The 20,003-nt window shown below is 30.6% G+C and overlaps 1 protein-coding gene across 2 annotated transcripts in view; it reads left to right on the top strand.

Moving 5' to 3' along the window:
* LOC127735484 (hexokinase-1-like) overlaps positions 1–17,823 on the top strand; it is a 39,964-nt gene extending 22,141 nt beyond the window's left edge. For both annotated transcript variants that reach the window (XM_052245662.1, XM_052245661.1), the window contains exons 5-10: positions 7,324–7,503; positions 8,267–8,379; positions 11,153–11,311; positions 11,631–11,770; positions 12,861–12,997; positions 14,537–17,823. In XM_052245662.1, coding sequence (XP_052101622.1) covers positions 7,324–7,503; positions 8,267–8,379; positions 11,153–11,311; positions 11,631–11,770; positions 12,861–12,997; positions 14,537–14,641 — 834 coding nt within the window. In that variant the 3' untranslated portion in view covers positions 14,642–17,823. The remainder of the gene's footprint in view (positions 1–7,323; positions 7,504–8,266; positions 8,380–11,152; positions 11,312–11,630; positions 11,771–12,860; positions 12,998–14,536) is intronic.
* The last annotated feature ends 2,180 nt before the right edge of the window (positions 17,824–20,003 follow it).

Below are 20,003 nucleotides of genomic sequence, written 5' to 3' on the forward strand. Positions count from 1 at the left end.
GGAAGCCATTAAAATTTAAAGTAAACAATTTAAGTCCTTTGTAAACTATCCATATACATAATTTTTTGATAGATGTGTCTACTATGTCATAACAAATCATGATTGTAATCTTTGCACCTGAACTTTTAAAGACATAAGAAGTACAGGTTAATAAACTTCATGAACGACATGTTTGCAGATAAAAAAATATATTTTTTTTACCCAGTAAATAATATTTGTGCTACATGCAAGGTCATTAAGTAACGATTCACTCTAAATATACTTCAAATTACAAAAACAAAAATATATGATAAACAAATTGACCTACATTTATAAATAAAGACAAACAAACAAGCAAATGTTTGTACTGCCAATTTTTGTGATTTGTTTTTGGGCAGTGGCAGATCTGTATTATACTTGAAAAACTTTAGATTTATTTCATAAAATATGATGTATATACTGTTATTCAAACATCAAGCTGACTCTTCTCACGTTTTGGTAGAACAGCTTGAAATGCATTATATATGCAATGTTATCAGATGGCATACATTTATGTATTGATAAATGTTATGGACTAATTGGTAGATAAAATCTTAAGTCCTGTAAAGAATACAAAGTCAAGATATAAATCCTATATAAAAAGAGTCATTAAGAAACAATTTTATGCTCATGTTTAGTCTCATCCATTATTCAGCCGTCTTATTCCAAAACAGACAATGAGTTCTCTTTGAAAATCTTAATCTTCCATAAATTTATACATGAATCATTTGGAAATACATGCAAATCTGTTAAAACTGATAACTTAAGATTGAGGGCTAAAAAGAGAGTTTATTTTTTAGGAAATCTTTCATTTACAAAGAAATTGTTGAGAAAAATAAATGGCTTGTTAGTTATCAGAATTATTTTTTATTCCAGTCTTATTTTTTTATTCTTTTGGAGGGAGTTTCTGTTTTCTCAGTAGGAACATATAATTATGTGTATGTTATGTTATACTCATGCATGAATTTGAGGTATTATTAATAATTCTTAAATGGAAAATAGGAATTAATGAAAAATACTGGACAGTACTACAGACCACAATAACCAACAACTCCTCTGAAAAATAAACATACAAGTAGTCATGTTTAAGCCTTAACTATGAGATTATTTTGGTGACTGATCACGTTGTGTCACTGTTTTTCATGAGCCTTACATAATGAGGATTTGTTTTGCTTCATATAAGCATAATAGACAGAATGTAAGTGTTTATAAGGGTTTGTATTGCTAAGTGCAATAGTCATTTACATAATTGACATTACAGTATATGATGGCCCTTGTCATTCACTTACAGCATGGGCCTCAGGTGGTTAAGTGTTCTAAATAGTTATCTACTGTTTCACCTGCCTGTCAACACTGTGGTTGTCATTTTGAACCCCGTATGTGAAATGTGCGTTCGACTCTGATCTCAAGTGACTAGGATTGCCATTTCCTCCTGAAGGTCATGGTTCTCTCGGGGAACTCTGGCTTCCTCCACCAATAAAATAGCCAATAAAGCTGAAAGTGGTATTAAAACACCAAAAATCAATGGATCAATCAATCATTTGTAGCATGATGGGAATTTACTCCTATATTCCATTGAAAGTGACTGTGGTGAAATTATTTCAATGCACAAGGTTGCACTTTGTAAAATTTAGCTGTTCGCAAATAAAAGTAAATTTATCTGCTCATAAATAAATGTAAATTTATCTGCTCACAAACAAATGCAAATTTATCTACTCACAAATAACTGTAAATTTACCTGCTCACAAATAACTGTAAATTTACCTGCTCACAAATAACTGTAAATTTACCTTCTCACAAATAACTGTAAATTTACCTGCTCACAAATACCTGTAAATTTACCTTATCACAAATAACTGTAAATTTACCTGCATACAAATACCTGTAAATTTACCTTCTCACAAATAACTGTAAATTTACTTGCTCACACATAAGGCCTCTTTTGAGGAGATATTGTATATTCATAAAATAATTCTTTTTGTCTACCTACTGGTTCACAGATACTATGTTCTTGTCTCATCTAATAAGTAACTAGAGATCTTGGGAAAAGTATAAATGCAGTTGGATAGCAGTCAAAATAAATTCTTAAAAAGACTAAAAAAAAGGGCCTGGTGTAGCACAAAATTTTAATGCATGTATTTATAAACTTAAATTGTAAGGAAACAAAGGCACATATTTCTTGAAGAAAAAATGGCCAAACAACCCTATATTTTGACCTTTGCAAAACAAAAGTAGTGCATGTGAACTTTTCATTCCACTTTTCATAAACCTTTATAATAAAAGTGGCAAACTTTTAAGTGTAAAAGGAGTTCCTATGTGAATTGCATTTATATAGAAGTACATTTTGTAAAATGCCCTATCATACAAAACAATCATTAAGTGCTTGTATCATTTACATCACTAAACAATTGTCTTCTAATGGACAAACAAACATCACGTGTTTGTATCCTTGACAACATCTGCAATCATTGTCTTTTATTAAATGGTACTAAAGATTTAGATGTTTGTTTGTTTTGAAAAAATACTTTAATAGCAACACTTTGCTTTATACAGAATATAAATGCAACCTCTCTTTATTTGTCTAGATTTAAACTCTATTTTGCGTTCTTATCTGAAAAAAAGGACGTCATAGTTGCAATTATTCCATAAAATACCTAATGGTGAAATCTTTAGTGAACTCTTGGTTCTTAGAATCGTAGTTCTTCAAATGTTGTAAGAGACCGGAGATTAAACTCTCTTTTGCTATGATGCTGTCTTGTCATTGATGACATTTTTCTGTCTTCTTCTGTTTTATGTCGTAATTGCTTAAAGAAAATAAAAAAAAGCTAATAGCAAATATTTTTGAGGAGGCAGATCATGTTTTGATAAACATCAAATCAATAATTATTGTCATCTATTATATTTCATACTCATAACAATGATTAGACAACAGCTTGGCTTTTGATAGTTAAAACGAATATTGAAATCAATACGGAAAAGATTAACTTGTATGATTTCTATCTACATGATTTTAATAAGGAGTTATGAACTTTGGTATATACTATAATTCATGTATTAGTTAGGACCAAAACAAAAGTTCAGCTGTTCTAAATTTTGTAGGATTTTTTTGTCCGTCATGACAAAACTAGCCTCTCACAAACATATTTCACCGAGTCACATTCTTTATGTGCCTGTCTTTAGTCAGGAGTCTGTAATTTAGTGGTTTCTGTTTCTTTATCTGTTTTTCGTTTGTTTTTTTAGCATAAATCAGGCTGTCTGTTTTCTCTTTTGAATTATTTCACATTTTGTCATTTTGGGGCCTTTTATAGCTGACGATCTTGCATGGAATTTGCTCATTGTTGAAGATCATAGGGTGAAATTTAGTTGTTTACATCCTTATCCTTAGGACACAGGTAAATAGTTGTCTCATTGGCATTATATACCGCATCTCCTTATTTTCTATATAATTACTTTTTAGTTTTTCATCATGTTTATAATATACATGTACACTGGTAAATACTTTCCTGTGTTTAAGACATAACTATGAAATTAGAAATACAAATGACATTTTAAGAATACTGTAAATTCTTTGGAATCCCTGATTGAAGCCCTAGAGATCTTCGACTAGTTATTTAAATTTTCACCTATTCTGTAATTCATCAAACCTTTCGTAAAAAAAGCTGCTTGCTTCAGGCCTCAGTGTTGTCTTATATATAAATGCAAAGAAGATTGATATTACAATGAATGAATATTATGCCATAATATTTGTAAACTAGGTATGAAAAAAAAGACTTATCATAAAATAGAAATTAGCTGCAATGCACTTTTATGTTGACAAGGTTATATTTTCTTAAGATGTTATGGATTGTTTAATAACTTTTACATATTATGTATGATGTGCACGTTTTTGTGATTAACCTAGAAAAACAAATTCTATGCTTTGTTTAGACATCAGACATTTTACAATATGTCAACGTTCTTAAACTAAAACATGCAATAAATGTTTCAGGGATAAAAGCTGATTTGCTTGCAGATGCATTTAAAATTTTTAAAAAACTTTACGAGATTTGAAATTTAGACAAGTTGAGTGGGCCTATAATGTCTTAAACCTTTAATTTTTTGGTAAAAATTTGAACAATTCTTTATAGATTAGTCCAAGGTTTTATTCTGGATCTGTCTAGAAAGGTCAGTAATGTGTTAAAATGACATTTAACAATATCAAAGAACCATGTTAAACTTTTTTATACGACTGCAAAAATACCGTAAATTGGGTTATTTTGGTTGTAGTTTTATTTTGGTTTATTTGGTGCCTCCAATGAAAGTGCCAAAATTAAACAAACTAAAATAAAGCAAACACTAAAAATTGAAACGCCAAAATCGCGTACCGGTACGACAATGTGTAATGGTAATTGTTGGGGAAAATATTTTATGTTATTATATCTTCCGTATATTTCCTACAATTCTATACATAGCCAAATCTACAAATATATACCTGGTATACTTTGACAACAACACTATATAATTTTTACTTAATTGTCAATTTTCTGAAATTGTTAGGAAAACACAATATGAATTTTTATTCACACATGTCATAAATATGCCAGGCTATTGGTGATTAGACTCCGTTATTGGTAATTAGAATAGCGAAACTCCTTGTAATCCTTTATCTTCAATTAATTAACATGTACTGCCAGAGGCATAAGGATTAAAATTTAAATCCTTGATCGTCAATAGATTAACATGTACTGCAATAGAGATGATTAAAATTTATTTCATATGATATTTGTAAAAAATAAATAATCTATTTAAAAATTGATTTTAATGTTTAAGATTTTATTTCATATTTTATTTCAGCTTTGAACCACGATATACGGAATTATTTGCAATTGCATCCGTATCCGATTCCTTCCTTAAATTAACTTTGTCGTGTTTCTAGTTTGAGAAATTCAATGATATTTTGTCAATAAACGGGTAAATAAAGGCAAATATGAATGAGCTTGCTCACTACTGTTGTTCTAAAATTAAACATATCAATTGGACGAAGTACCAAAATTACACACTCCAAAAATAAACACATGCCTTTCCAGAGAAAACCGCCCAAATATCCTGACGCCAATATTTCCCAATTTGCGGTATTGGTATGAAGTTGGGGTCGGCGTCATCGTTGTCGTCTGAAGACACACTGGTTTTCGCACAATAACTTTAGTTTAAGTGAATGGATCTCTATGAAATTTTACCATAAGGTTTAATACCACAAAAGGAAGGTTGAGATTGATTTTGGGGGTAATGGTACCAACAGTTAAGGAATGAGGGGGCCAAAAAGGGGCCAAAAATAAGCATTTTTCTAGTTTTCAGACAATAACTTGTTGAACGGTGTATGGATCTCTCTGAAATTATACCACAAAGGGATGGTTAGGATTTGCTTTGGGGGTTGTGGCTCAAACCATTTAGGAATTAGGGGCAAAAAAGGGGGAAAAACAAGGGGGTCCTGGTTAAAGGACAAATACTTAAGTACAAAACATAATTTAAAGCAGTGTAAGGGAGGTAATTCAAACACATCATTGGAATTACCTCCCTTACACTGCTTTTAAATTATGTATAAAGTAATGGTTAATGAACAATTAAGACAATTTAAAAGCAGTGTAAGGGAGTTAATCCAAATACAACATTTTGATTACCTCTCTTACACTGCTTTTAAATTATGTTTAAAGAAATGCATATTTATAAAGGAAGACCAGTAAAAATATCTACAAATGTTGCATCTTTTTTTTTACAAAAAAATCCATATGAAAGGTTTGACACCATATTTTAAATTCTATTATAAAATAGATTAAGTTAGCACTATGGTAAATTTAAATGGGTAATTATGGTTGCAACTCCATTTGAAATTTGAATGGAGATTATGACCATATCTTGAGCGAAAGAATTTTTTGGGGGGAAAAAGGGAGGGGGGAGGGGGGGGGGGGGGTAAAAAGAAATTGTGGAGGGGTCAATTTTTTCTCATTTCAGAAAGTAAAAAGAAAAATTCTTCAAATATTATTTTTTGGCCCAAAAAAAGTGTGTGTGTGTGTGGGGGGGGGGGGGGTTAATACGCAACAGCATAGTGTTTTCACAAAAGCAAAAAAAAGAGGGGGTTAAATTTTTTATTTTTTTTTGTGGGGGGAGGGGGGGTCAATTCGCAACAGCAAAGTGTATTACACAAAAGCAAAAAATCGAATATAAATTCAAATCATATAACCTATTCTAAGTTCTTTGACTACAGTTATTCTGTGTCAGAAACCTTTTATGTGTCAAATATTAAATTACAATCCAAATTCAGACCTGTATCAAGCCCGAATATTGCGTCCATTTTTGCCCCAACTGTTCAGGATTGGACCTCTGCGGTCTTAATAACCGTCTTATCCAGCTGTACCCGGCGAAGCAATTTATTAACTTTGTGTTATAGAGTTACTTAAGTAACAAAATTTAGTATGAATGAAATATTTTATTCCTTATTTTAAAGTTATGTCTTAAAAAAAGGGGAAGTCTATTTCTCCTCTATAACGGACTTACTGTATTCTGTATTTAAAATTTTATATGTAAATTCATTATTGTGAATTTTTCTTGAAGAAAATGTGGCACAATTGATTGGGTCCCATAACCAAACATATTATTTTGAAGCCTCTTGGCAAGTCTTAATGAAAAATAACTTGTGTCATAAATATGTCCAAAACTGTACAGGTTTTTATTATATATATATGTGTAATATTGACCTATGTATATAAATTTCATTTATAACAGAAGAGTTAATTTGGTCAACACATAAGTTTGTCGGGAGCCAGCTAGGTCAATTCTAATTTTGTAGTTTCAGAAATTGTCTATTTACATATATTACCATATATGACACAAGCCATTTTTATTTCAAATTTTTTTTTTATCTCATGTAAATTCTTAAAAAAAACAGTTTAGGGGCCTTAGTGGCCGAATTGTCTAAATTAGACCACTTTCAGTCCTCTTGGATATATCGCGGTAGCCAGTTTTTATTGATAGAGACAGTAGGAATACCTTGAGAGAACCACCAACCTTCAGCAGGAAATCAGCAATCATAGTCTGACTCAATAAAGATTATAGTTAAACACACCTTGCCACCAGTGGGATACTTAAACCACTTGGCTACCATCTCAACTAAATCTTTTTAGGAAAACCCCCTCCTTGAAAAAAAACCAAAGGCAAGTACATGTACCTAGTATGTCAATAAAGGGAAACAAAGAAAAGATATGTTAGAGTTATAATAATAATAGTTAAAGAAACATAGACCAATTCAAACATGTTTGTATTTTATTTCAGAATATTGATGTGGAAGTGGTTGCTATTATAAATGATGCTGTGGGTACACTTATGTCAACAGCTCACAGTGACAGAAATTGTGAAATAGGGTTAATCTTAGGAACCGGTTGTAATGCATGTTACATGGAAAATTTAGAACATGTTGGACTCTGGGGTGGTGAAATCAGTAATCCAAAACAGGTAGATATATGTGTGGAGATGTCAAAATAAGCATAATTTTTTTGTGGTAAATTTAGATAACAAAAAAACAAAGGGTATGGGGTATCCATCCATGACACAAAATCAGTACATGCACAGCAAAAAAAAAAAACACACAAAAAGCAAAGGAACAGCGCTTTTATTGCTGTTCTTCATCCATTCATAGATGGGTTTTTTTTTCAGATAAAATTGTTTTAAAATATGCAAAATATATTTCAAAATTGTCAGTTTCAAGAAAGTAATGTTCATTTGTATTTAATTAATAAATTTGTTACCAGGTAATTATAATATTCTCATGTTCTCATCCCAAACTATTATCTGCATTTATTCAAACTCAATTTTTTGCCTTAAGTAAAAAAAACTTTGTTCATCTTAAATCTTAATCTAACAATTGTTTAAAAGAAAAAAAAAGAGTAGAGAAATAAATATTTGTCTGCCAAAGTTTTAAAAATATTGGATTATTATTTAACTATATACAGTGTAATGTGAAACAATGACTATTTCTTTACATAGTACTGGTATAATGAGATATAAGAAGATGTGGTATGATTGCCAATGAGACAACTCTTCATCCAAGTCAAAATTTATAAAAGTAAACCATTATAGGTCAAAGTACGGTCTTCAACACAGAGCCTTGGCTCACACCGAACAGCAAGCTATAAAGGGCCCCAAAAATTACTAGCGTAAAACCATTCAAACCCGAAAACCAACGGTCTAATATGAGAATGTTTGTAAACTTTTACAGGTGATAGTAAACACTGAATGGGGAGCATTTGGTGATAACGGCTGCTTGGACTTTATACGAACAGAATATGACAGAGAATTGGATACATTTTCTATAAACCCTGGAAAACAAATGTAAGTTGGAAAGTTGGAAAATAAACCAGGAAAAAAGAGTGTTGTGAACTCACATAAATGAAACATTCAAGAATACTTTATGCAATTTGGTAATTTTGCAGAAAAAATGGATTTGGCCAGACCCTTATGTACATGATGTATGCCTTCTGGAATGTGGACTTAGACAGTTTTCACTGTTCTGCTAAGGCCAATTTGGATATGATGCTGTCAAACATATTATATTTTTGGCTTTCCAAACTTTTTATTCTCGATTATCCTTTTTCTTATGAATGTCGTTCCAAATACATGTTTTGTTCACTCAGAAATCAGTCTCATAAGTTTTCAATGCACTATTCTGTATGGTCTCAAACAAAAAGTAGAATTTTTGGTGTAACTTTTTGGCAGTTAACAGTTACTCATGTTTTCTATTTCAAGAGTTTCTTATTTTATTTTTAAATACAAAGAAGAGAATTCATTAGGCACAGGTTTCACTTTGGTTTTTTCTTCTTCCATATAGAGATATTTCTTTATGTATATAAATTTAATGAGATGCGGAATAAAAAATTTTAAAAAGACAATTACATTAGAACACAAGTTTTTATAAAAAAAAAAAAATAGCGTCTGGAGGCCATTTCTTTTTAGCTGTCATTCAATTTCTTGAACTTAAATTTAATTATGTCATAAACATGATACTTCAGTCATGTGAACATGTAATTGTGTCAAATAGAAGAACTGATCATGACGTTAGCCCTTCACAGAGGACAAAAAATGAAATTTGATATAAATCCCCTTCACAGAGGACGAAAATAAAATTTGATATAAATAGTTAATGTTTAATAATAAATAGTATTTTAATCCATTAAGACATTAAGGCAAATATAGATAGGTTACCAGGGCAAAAAATGAAATCATAATTTTATTATCAAAGTTTTTGTGATTTGTTTACTTTTGCATTATAATAAGCTGAATTTTGGATGATTTCAGAGGTTATTACCTTAGTTTGAGGTTTCTTTTGAAGATACAGATCGTAACAGATGAAATGTAGTATTGTTTATATTCACTATCTTTTCAGTATACAATACATTACTGTAAATTAATAATTATTTCAATGTTTTCATTAATGCAGCAGGTGCATTTCACAAAAAAAACAAAAAACACACACATTTTAAATTTTTATAGCATTATTTGAATACACCATTTCCTGAAATTAGAATAATTAATCTCACAATTTTGTCCATTGCTCTACAAATGTAATACTGTAAATTCAGAAATTATTGCATGCTTTTATTATTGCGATTTTTATACGCCCGTTTACGGGACGCATTATGGTATACCGTTGACCCTCTGTCCGTCCGTCTGTCTGTCCGTCCGTCGTCAACATGTCGGACATTAATTCAAAAACGCTTTATCCAATATGCATGAAACTTTGGTGAATTGTTTACATCTATTGACGTGAGCTCCCTTTCGTTTTTTATTAATATCAGATTTATCATTTCTGAGTTTTGGGGTTTTATTCATTAAAAAAGGGGGGATTTTCCAGTTTTCGGACAATAACTCTAAAACAGTTTCACCAATTTGCATGAAACTTTTGTGAATTGTTTATATCTATTGATGTGAGCTCCATTGTGTTTTTTATAAATATTGGATTTACCGTTTCCGAGTTTTGGGGTTTTATTCATTAAAAAAGAGGGGATTTTCCAGTTTTCGGACAATAACTCAAAAACAATTTCACCAATTTGCAAGAAACTTTTGTGAATTGTTCATATCTATTGAAGTGAGCTCCATTTCGTTTTTTATAAATTTCAGATTTACCATTTCTGAGTTTTGGGGTTTTATTCATTAAAAAAGGGGGGGGATTTTCCAGTTTTCTGACAATAACTCAAAAACAATTTCAACAATTTTCAAGAAACTATTGTGAATTGTTCATATCTATTGAAGTGAGCTCCCTTTCTTTTTTATAAATTTCAGATTTACCATTTCCGAGTTTTGGGGTTTTATTCATTAAAAAAGGGGGGATTTTCCAGTTTTTAGACAATAACTCAAAAACAATTTCACCAATTTGCAAGAAACTTTGGTGAATTGTTTACTTCTATCGACATGAGCTCCCTTTTGATTTTTATAAATTTCAGACTATACGTTTCCAATTTATGGGGTTTTATTCATTACATAAAGGGGGATTTTCCAGTTTTCAGACAATAAAGCATTTTTTATGAAACTTTGGTAAATTGTTTATATCTATTTTTGTAAACTCCCTTTTGATTTTTATAAATTTTCGATTTTATGTTCCGAGTTATAAGATGTTATTCGTTTATAGTCTGACAACAGATTTACTAAGTATTACGCTACAGCACAGTGTATTGCACAACAGCAAGAAATCTTTCATATAACCAATTTCAAGTTCTTTGACTACATTTATTCAGAAACCTATAATATATCAAATATTTAATTACAATCCAAATTCAGACCTGTATCAAGCTTGAATATTGTGTCCATTTTTGCCCCAACTGTTCAGGGTTGGACCTCTTCGGGCGTATCCAGCTGCGCTCAGCGAAGCAGTTTATTTGAAGAATGGACAAAAATGTGATTAATTATTGTGATTTCATGAAAATATGCATACAGATATCAGAACGCAAGTTCTTTTTATTGCTTGCCACTGGACGTTAAGCAACCAACAATCAATCAATCAATCTTTTTATTGCCGTATTATTAGCATTAATAAAAACCTTGCAATAATTTCTGAATTAACAGTATTATATCCCTTAATACGTTATACCATTTACAATTTAAATTATAGATTGGAAAAGATGATCTCTGGGATGTACATGGGTGAGGTTGTACGTCTGGTGTTAGAAAGGTTGACAATGGAAGGCTTATTATTTAGTGGTGTGGATCGAGAATGTGAATTGTTTGTGCGAGGACGATTTTACACAAAATATGTGTCAGAAATAGAGAGGTAAATGATTTACATTTATTCATTTAATGTTTACTTTGGCTTAAATCAGGAACACAAAAGTACACATTGACATATAAAATAAAGCACAACAGAAAAAGTGTAGAAAGGGAGATAATTCTTGTTGGATTTTAGTTTTTACCACATTTGAAATATAGTATAAACAATATTTTATTTAGAAAACAATTTAATGAACAAGTACAGCCATACATTACATAATGCAAGGATTGGAGAACAAGTGACAAGTCACTTATACAAATTCCTTTCCTAATTTGGAATGAATTCATGTCCTCAGATTTACTAAAATTGTTATATTTTTTAGTGATCATGACGAATTCTTCCGTAATACAAAACAAGTATTAGATGAGTTAGGATTAGAAGGATACAGTTCAGAAGATTGTAAAATTGTTAAATATGTGTGTACCTTAATCTCTGCACGAGCTGCCTTCCTGTCAGCAGCAGGTTTGTATTAGATTTTCAACTAAATCTTTAAATGACATGTTTTCCACAAAATGTTTTGAAAGAATTTTTCAAAAGCACTGAGCTGTTTAAAGCGTAACTGAAGTTGGCAATGGCAAGTTACTGAAGACAAAGATATTGTGGGGGGTTATTATTTTTGCAATTTAGATACCCAAACTTTTTGTGCATTACCAATGTTGGCACTTCACATCATTATTGTTGTATTCTAAAAGCTTTTTACAGTGGGGATGTTTAATTTATTGCATAATTACACCTTATGTAAGAATCCTGGGTTTTGATTGGTTGATAGCCAGTGTATTTTTCACCAATTTACTTTTATCAAATGAATATCGTTCATTTTTAAACAGCGCCGGGGTATATGCAAAAAGGATATGCCTTTTTTACCCTCTCTGCCGTGGTATTTGCCAAAAAATACTCTATCCGACTGGACGCTTGTAATGTCACGATCATCAATGCGTTTTATGTCACGATCATCAATGCGTTTTGTACGTTAACATTCGGTGTAATTAAACAGATATAGCATGTTCTTGAGGGGTATTTGCGAAAAATACCAGTCTTGAGAATGAATTTCCCTCGCCTTACGGCTCGCGAAATTTAACATTCTCTCGACTGGTATTTTTCGCAAATACCCCTCCTTAACATGATATATCTGTTCAAAATTTAATGAAATAATGCGAAAATTTACACATTTACAGTATTAATCATCAATCAAAATATTGGCTTGTCCACAAGGCAATAAAATAATTTCTGGTCAGTTGAAGTATTAAATTATAAAAGTTCCATGTATTTTTCTTAGTTATAGCTGATATATGACATCAAAAGTGAGTTGTAGCAGTGGTTTAAAAAAAATCAAAATAATATGCCAGTAAGCATAACAGCGGAACTGTCTGGTATGCAGTGGTTGATTTAATATTTACACAATATATCAGATTTATTTTTTCTTATGAAAGAGAGATAACTCTAGATTTTCATATATGATTTGGGTCCTTATGCTGAGGAAGCAGTGAGACATATTGTTGGACTTAGCAGTGACATAATAGATAGGTTATTCACATGTTGATCTTTTTTTTAGGTCTTGCAACTCTGATCAACAAGATCAACAAACCCACTATGACAATTGCCGTTGATGGCTCGCTTTACAGATTTCATCCCCGATTCCATAATCTCATGTGTCTTAAAATGAAAGAACTTGTAAAACCAGGATTGAAGGTAATATTAATAGATACTACTTCATTTTGTACAAACAGGATTGTAAAACCAGGATTAAAGGTAATATTAATAGATATTACTTCATTTGTACAAACAGGATTGTAAAACCAGGATTGAAGGTAATATTAATAGATACTGCTTCATTTGTACAAACAGGATTGTAAAACCAGGATTGAAGGTAATATTAATAGATACTACCGTACTTCATTTTGTACAAACAGGATTGTAAAACCAGGATTAAAGGTAATATTAATAGATACTACTTCATTTGTTGTACAAACAGGATTGTGAAACCAGGATTGAAGGTAATATTAATAGATACTACTTCATTTGTTGTACAAACAGGATTGTAAAACCAGGATTGAAGGTAATATTAATAGATACTACTTCATTTTGTACAAACAGGATTGTAAAACCAGGATTGAAGGTAATATCAATAGATACTACTTCATTTGTACAAACAGGATTGTAAAACCAGGATTGAAGGTAATATTAATAGATACTACTTCATTTGTTGTACAAACAGGATTGTAAAACCAGGATTGAAGGTAATATTAATAGATACTACTTCATTTTGTACAAACAGGATTGTAAAACCAGGATTGAAGGTAATATTAATAGATACTACTTCATTTGTTGTACAAACAGGATTGTAAAACCAGGATTGAAGGTAATATTAATAGATACTACTTCATTTTGTACAAACAGGATTGTAAAACCAGGATTGAAGGTAATATCAATAGATACTACTTCATTTGTACAAACAGGATTGTAAAACCAGGATTGAAGGTAATATTAATAGATACTACTTCATTTGTTGTGCAAACAGGATTGTAAAACCAAGATTAAAGGTAATATTAATAGATATTACTTCATTTGTACAAACAGAATTTTTTATAATGCCAACAAATAAATTTTTCACACAGTATTACTTTCCCAGTTGCTGAAAAAAAACCAACTTGATAAAACATTTTAAAAATATCATACCAAGATGATGATAACTGAGGTTGTGGTTGTTTATAGTTTGTTAAATGTTAAGTAAAAAGAATATTTCATCAAATTTTTGAATAGACAAAATTGAACAGTAGATGAAAATAGAAAAAAGTAAAACAACAAAAATACTGAACTCCAAGGAAAATTCAAAACAGAAAGTCCCTTATCATATGAACATAAAAAAACATTTGTGTCAAATTGAAATTATATTTGTGGTCTTGTCTCTAGATTTCTTTAAAAGATCCAGCATAAGTCTTATTTACAGAAGGGAATGGGATTTTGGTAATTAAGTTGATATGGATATTGCAGTGTTACTTTTGTGGTTAAAGTATAAGGAGGAATCCACTAATGGATTTATATTAGAAGAGTGTAACTTATGAATTTTCTATGGTCAAACCTGTTCAAAAATTTGTTATTGCATTTTATTGTCTCTGATTCTCACTTTCCTGTGAGATGAAATTTAAACGCCTCATGAAATTTTACAGTATTCTATTAATAATCAAATCCACAAGAGGATATATTAATTAAAAGTTTATTATTTTGCAGTTCCAGTTACAATTATCTCATGATGGTAGTGGAAAAGGTGCTGCACTGGTGGCAGCAGTGGCAACACGACTGCGAGACAGTAAAGAAATTCCAGTGGAATGCTGACTGAGTCTATCACAAATAGGATTTTGACAATGTGATATTACAAAGCATTTCTGTTGATTGTATGGTGCATAAGTTTGTTTTTGTTAGCCAGGTGTTATGAATGAAAAACATTGGTCATATCAATATAATTTTTAGATTTTAATCCCTATAATTTTGCTGGAAAAAACTGGATATATTCAAGTTTCAGCATTTTTTTTTTGTTCCCTGAACTAAAACAGAGAATTAAATTGTTGGATTTGCTTCAATATTAGATTTGGGGTTGAAATTTAAATGTTACTTTGGCATGACCACAGTAGGGAGAGAGTAATAGAGAGAGGGAGAGACTGAGAGTGAAATTAAAAAAACATCCAGTTTTGATGAAAGAAAGATTATGTATGCATTTTAAGCTTGCATTATGCTATTGTGTGAATGTACTGTGTTCAAGATACTCAAATATTGTTAAATTGTTTTGTTAAAGCTAGAATTTCTAGAATGAGTTGTTGACTTTTTTTTCAGGTGTATGAGAATTGTTTGACATTGTGTGAAGCCTTTTAAACCAAAGTTCTATGAAAATAACAGTATTTTATCTTAAACTCAGTTTATTTTTCAGTGTTGTTTTTAGAAATGTAGGTTTTTGGAAAACACATATTCTGCTTTTAGAGGAATTATTTTGGCTTTTTGTACTTTTGATTTCTGAAAATAATCAAGTTTGAAAATATTTCAAGAAAAAGGTTTTTTATTCACAGGATTTATAAAGATAGTTTTCAATTTACTTAATTTGAGTAATAGTTATTTCCCTTTTTTAAATTTTTTGAGGTCAATTGTTCACATATTCCTTCATAAACTAACCAATTACAACTTGTTATACAGATTGTTAAACTTAAAAAAATGTTGTTTTCTGAACAATCTACATTTGCCTATAATACATTACTATGATCTAGTAAGATTCTCTTATCAGACCTGCTTGTACCTCATATTTTTATCAACTTTCATTTTAGTGGCCAAGGGAAATAACTCCCAACTCCAACTAAAATTATATCACATTGAAAACTATCTATTTAGTCCTGTTTAGTTTAAATGATTATAAAAATCTGAAATTTAGATCCTTTATGAAACAAAACAAGATCTAAAGTAGAATTAATTTCTGTATTAATTTGAGTGAAACATTTTGTATTTTGACAATGTTTTGTGTTCATGATATTAATAAGAGTTGAGCGAGCTGATTTCCATTTTGTTTGGAAAAAGATCTTAACAAAAAGCTCATAATCAAAGTTTGATAACTCAGTTCAATTTCCATCTAACAGGACATATTAAACACACTAGCTGTATGTCCACAGATAAAGTACAAGTCCTGACTAGGAAATATAGTTATTGCTAATAAATGCATTGGCAATCTCCTTTTACTAGCTCTACTTTGCCCATAAAAAAGAAGTATTTCTTACTTGAAGAAAATATTACCTAGAAATTATCAAATATTCCTGGTAGGATCCCCTTAAATTTTTTTTTTGCAAATTTGAGTATTTGCCATTGAAAATACCAAACATTAAGGATATTATTGGTACTGGAACTAATTTGTCCTTACCATATCATCTGAAAATATTGCTGTCGTGTCCATTCCAACATTTAATTTCATGACATTACAAGGACCAACCCCCCTCCCCCCAACATATTGAAAATGCAACAGATGATTCATCCTGTTACTTTTCTGTGGACTTCTGGTTTATACGAGTCTTGAACGATCACTTTCATGAAATAATCATGAAAAACACGCACAGTTTAAGTCACCTATTTTTGTTACTGCATTGGTTGTGAAAACCATTACCAAGATTTTGTATATAGTCCTAGCCTATGCTTGTTTGAAGTTAACAAATATGTATATACTGTAAATACGTTAATCCTCCAACGCAACAAATTATACCTTTTAAGAAAATTTGGCATATGTCCTGAAAAAAGTTTCATTTAGGAGGACATCTGTAATTTTAATATTTTTTACTATCACCATATTAAAATATTGTTGAACTTATATGAAATAGTTGATGCTTTGGATAAGGATGAAATTTTTTACCTGATATTTATGAAAATGAGTTATTTATTTATGTTTTAATAATTTTATGCAAAAGGTCTGTTTAGTTTGCAACTTTAAGATGAAGAACAGGAATATGAAGTAGATTTTGAATGATATACTAACGTACCTTCTGCAGTGCTATGAGTAAAAGGCCTTGCAGTCATACAAATCTGGAGTACATTTATTGGACTCAGACTAAGAATTCAACCAATTAAAACTGGATTTGGTGTTTGAACACAGATTTTGTACTCTTGAGCACTGAGTAAATTCTATTACCGTAGGCCCAGGTTTATTGAGTTTATTCCATACTTTCTTTCATTGTCATAACATTTTTGTATATCATTTGAATTTACCACAATGACATAATAAAAACATAGTTACTTTCATCAGTTTGAAATCAAAATCTTGACAGGAGTTTAATTATTGTAATTCAATAACATTCATTCATCTTCAAAATAACACATACAACCTTCCCATATCTTAACTAACTGACAGTATTTTGCAAGTCGCACCTGGGAAAATTTATCCATTTACTTGAGATTTTTTTAATCTCTTGTAATTAATTAATACAGATAAAAGAAAATGTAAATAATTAACTCCACTGAATATGTAAAAAAAAAGTTGTCATTTGTTTTAAAAATCAGAAACACATTTCTCTTTGAATAAATTTTATGAATTAAGACGCATAAAATTAGTACACATAATGACCTGATATTATTTTTTACTCAATGCAATCATGATCTGTGTTTTGACTCCCGAAGGTTCGTGTATTTAATATCAACAAATTTTCTTTTATTTTGAGAAAAATCCCAATTATTCTCTATTCTTTATTTTTTTACATATTTTTCTGTCTTATTTATTTTTATGGCCTTGTATTTTTTGCCCATTATTTTCTGTTCTGTATACCCCATTCAGACCGTTATGCAGGCAGTAGGGAGGATAGTAGTTTCAGTGATAATAAAACTTATCTGCTGTGTAGAAGGTGACAATACATTTACAATTGAAATTAATAAGTAGAATTTGTTGAGTTTGATGGATTAATGAAGTGAAATATGCAAATTGTATACAGCAAATATAACTTATTATAACCATTGTATATAAACCAATATAAGTTGTTACATGAATGAAATTAAGAAAAATAACAGTATTTGAAGTTTTTTTTCAAAGAGTGAATAAAAAAAGATTGGGTGTATGTTTCAATGAGATCGCAATCAAACCAATATTATAGCTACAGGAGACCGACATCTAGAGGTCACTAGCGGTCAACAACAAAAAATGTCTACCGCATGTCAAGCTCTAAATTTACCAATCCGAAGCAAGTTGTAAATGAAAACCAAATTTTAACCGAGACCACCAAATATCTGCCATGAACACCAGTAAAACTATGGTATAATGCAATGCCAATTGTACACAACAAATATAACTTATAACAACCATTGTATATTAACCAATATAAGTTGTTACATGAATAAGATTAAAACATAACAGTATGTCAAGTTGTTTATCAATGAATGAATAAAAAGTGATGAAAGTATATGACAATGAGACAGCAACCCAAGAAAACTTAAAACCATAATAAGAGGGACAACTAGAGGACAGCATACGATCTTCAGCAATAAAAATTCTGTACAAAATGTCAAGCTTTAAGGGAACGACCATTTAACTTCAAGGGGGGTTATGGGTTTTTCCTAAAAAAATGTTCTGATCCCCAATTTGATGAAAAAAAATATTATGGTCAAGCAGATGACAAAAAAAAATATTCTGAATCCAGATTTTCCCCATACCTTATAGTGTTTAATTTTGAAAAAAAATTTGACTTGGACAAAAAACCATAACCCCCCTTGGAGTTAAATGGTTGCTCCCTAAATAGTCTCTTGTCTAGGTTGTAAATGAATTTAACAGAAACTTTTAAAGATCTGCTATTAGCCCCAGAATATTAGGAAGATATCATTCCATGCAATTTGTAAACAGCAAATATAAATTATTACAAATGTACAACTATTGTATATTTAATAATAAACCTAAAAATAAGTATAAAAAAAAGAGAAATAATCAAAGACAAGATTCCTGACTTGATACAGGTAGATAAACATGGGGTAATGTTAAAATTATTTATTGAACTCGACAGTCTACAATCAGCCTTGTTGATATTGATCATCAAACAAAATCATATAAAAAACCACAAATCTCTATAAAAGATTATAGATAACAGGAACACATGTACATGTTATAAAAAAGTACACATAAAATTAAAGTTCATTCCACCAACAACACTCCTTTTAGTTGAAAAGAAGCAGATACTGGTTTACAAAAAATATATAAGTTCCAAACAGGGCTTCCTAGAGATTTAAAATAAATACGAACATTATATCTAGAGATCAATTTAAAGTCTTCAACTACTTATCAAACTTTGTTGAGTTTTCTGAGCACACTGGTCTGAAGGTCTACATCAGCTATTGTGATTACTTGGCCAGTTGTCCTTCATTGGCGTACACTTTCAAAAAAATCATCTCTGAAACCACCAAACAGCTAAAGAGATTTCAACCAAACTTTGTGTGAATCTTGTGATATTAAGAGTATATAATTTATATCTTAAGTTTTTCGTTCAACAACAAAACATGGCAGCCTTTTCTAAAAATAGAACACTGGAAAATCTTGTCCTCTTGACAACTGAACAGCTTGGAATCAAGCTTTCACGGCTTGAATATCCCTTGTATCTCAGTAGTTAATAAATTGTATCAGAGGTCTTGATTCATAAAACAACCAGTGCTGTTGATGCTAAAAACTGAACTGCAGTGTTTGCTCTTATCTCAAAACCTATAAGAGATATAGAAAATCTAAAAGTTTATAATGATGTCCTTGTTGAGGTATACAAAATCTCCATTGATTTGAAATTATTTGTGACTGGCTATATCAAGAGTTATTGCACCTGAAATGTATGTTCTGACGAATTTCACTTGGTTTGGCCAGACCAGAGACATATAAATTACAATCATCTTCAAAAGTTGAAAATATCTGATGACTCTTCATAGAGTTGTTGCCCTTGAAATGTGTTTTTCTTTGCTGCTTTTGGCTTGTATATGAGTCATATATCTTAAAAACTGTAAGAGCTCAAGGAAAAATGGAAATTGCAAAAATGACCAGTTCATCAAGATCTACCAAATTGTTCCGAGGGTCCGAAATTGTCAAATTACTCCTTTAAGAGATATTGTCTTCAATTGCAACACACCGGTCGGTTTATAACTGAGTGAAGTAAGAGAATAAAATCCAATGAAGGAACGTTTTTACTAGTGTTGCTGCTTCTGAAATTACCTTGTT

The sequence above is a fragment of the Mytilus californianus genome, unplaced genomic scaffold (genome assembly GCF_021869535.1).
Source record: "Mytilus californianus isolate M0D057914Y unplaced genomic scaffold, xbMytCali1.0.p SCAF_3, whole genome shotgun sequence".
Taxonomy (NCBI): Eukaryota; Metazoa; Mollusca; class Bivalvia; order Mytilida; family Mytilidae; genus Mytilus; species Mytilus californianus.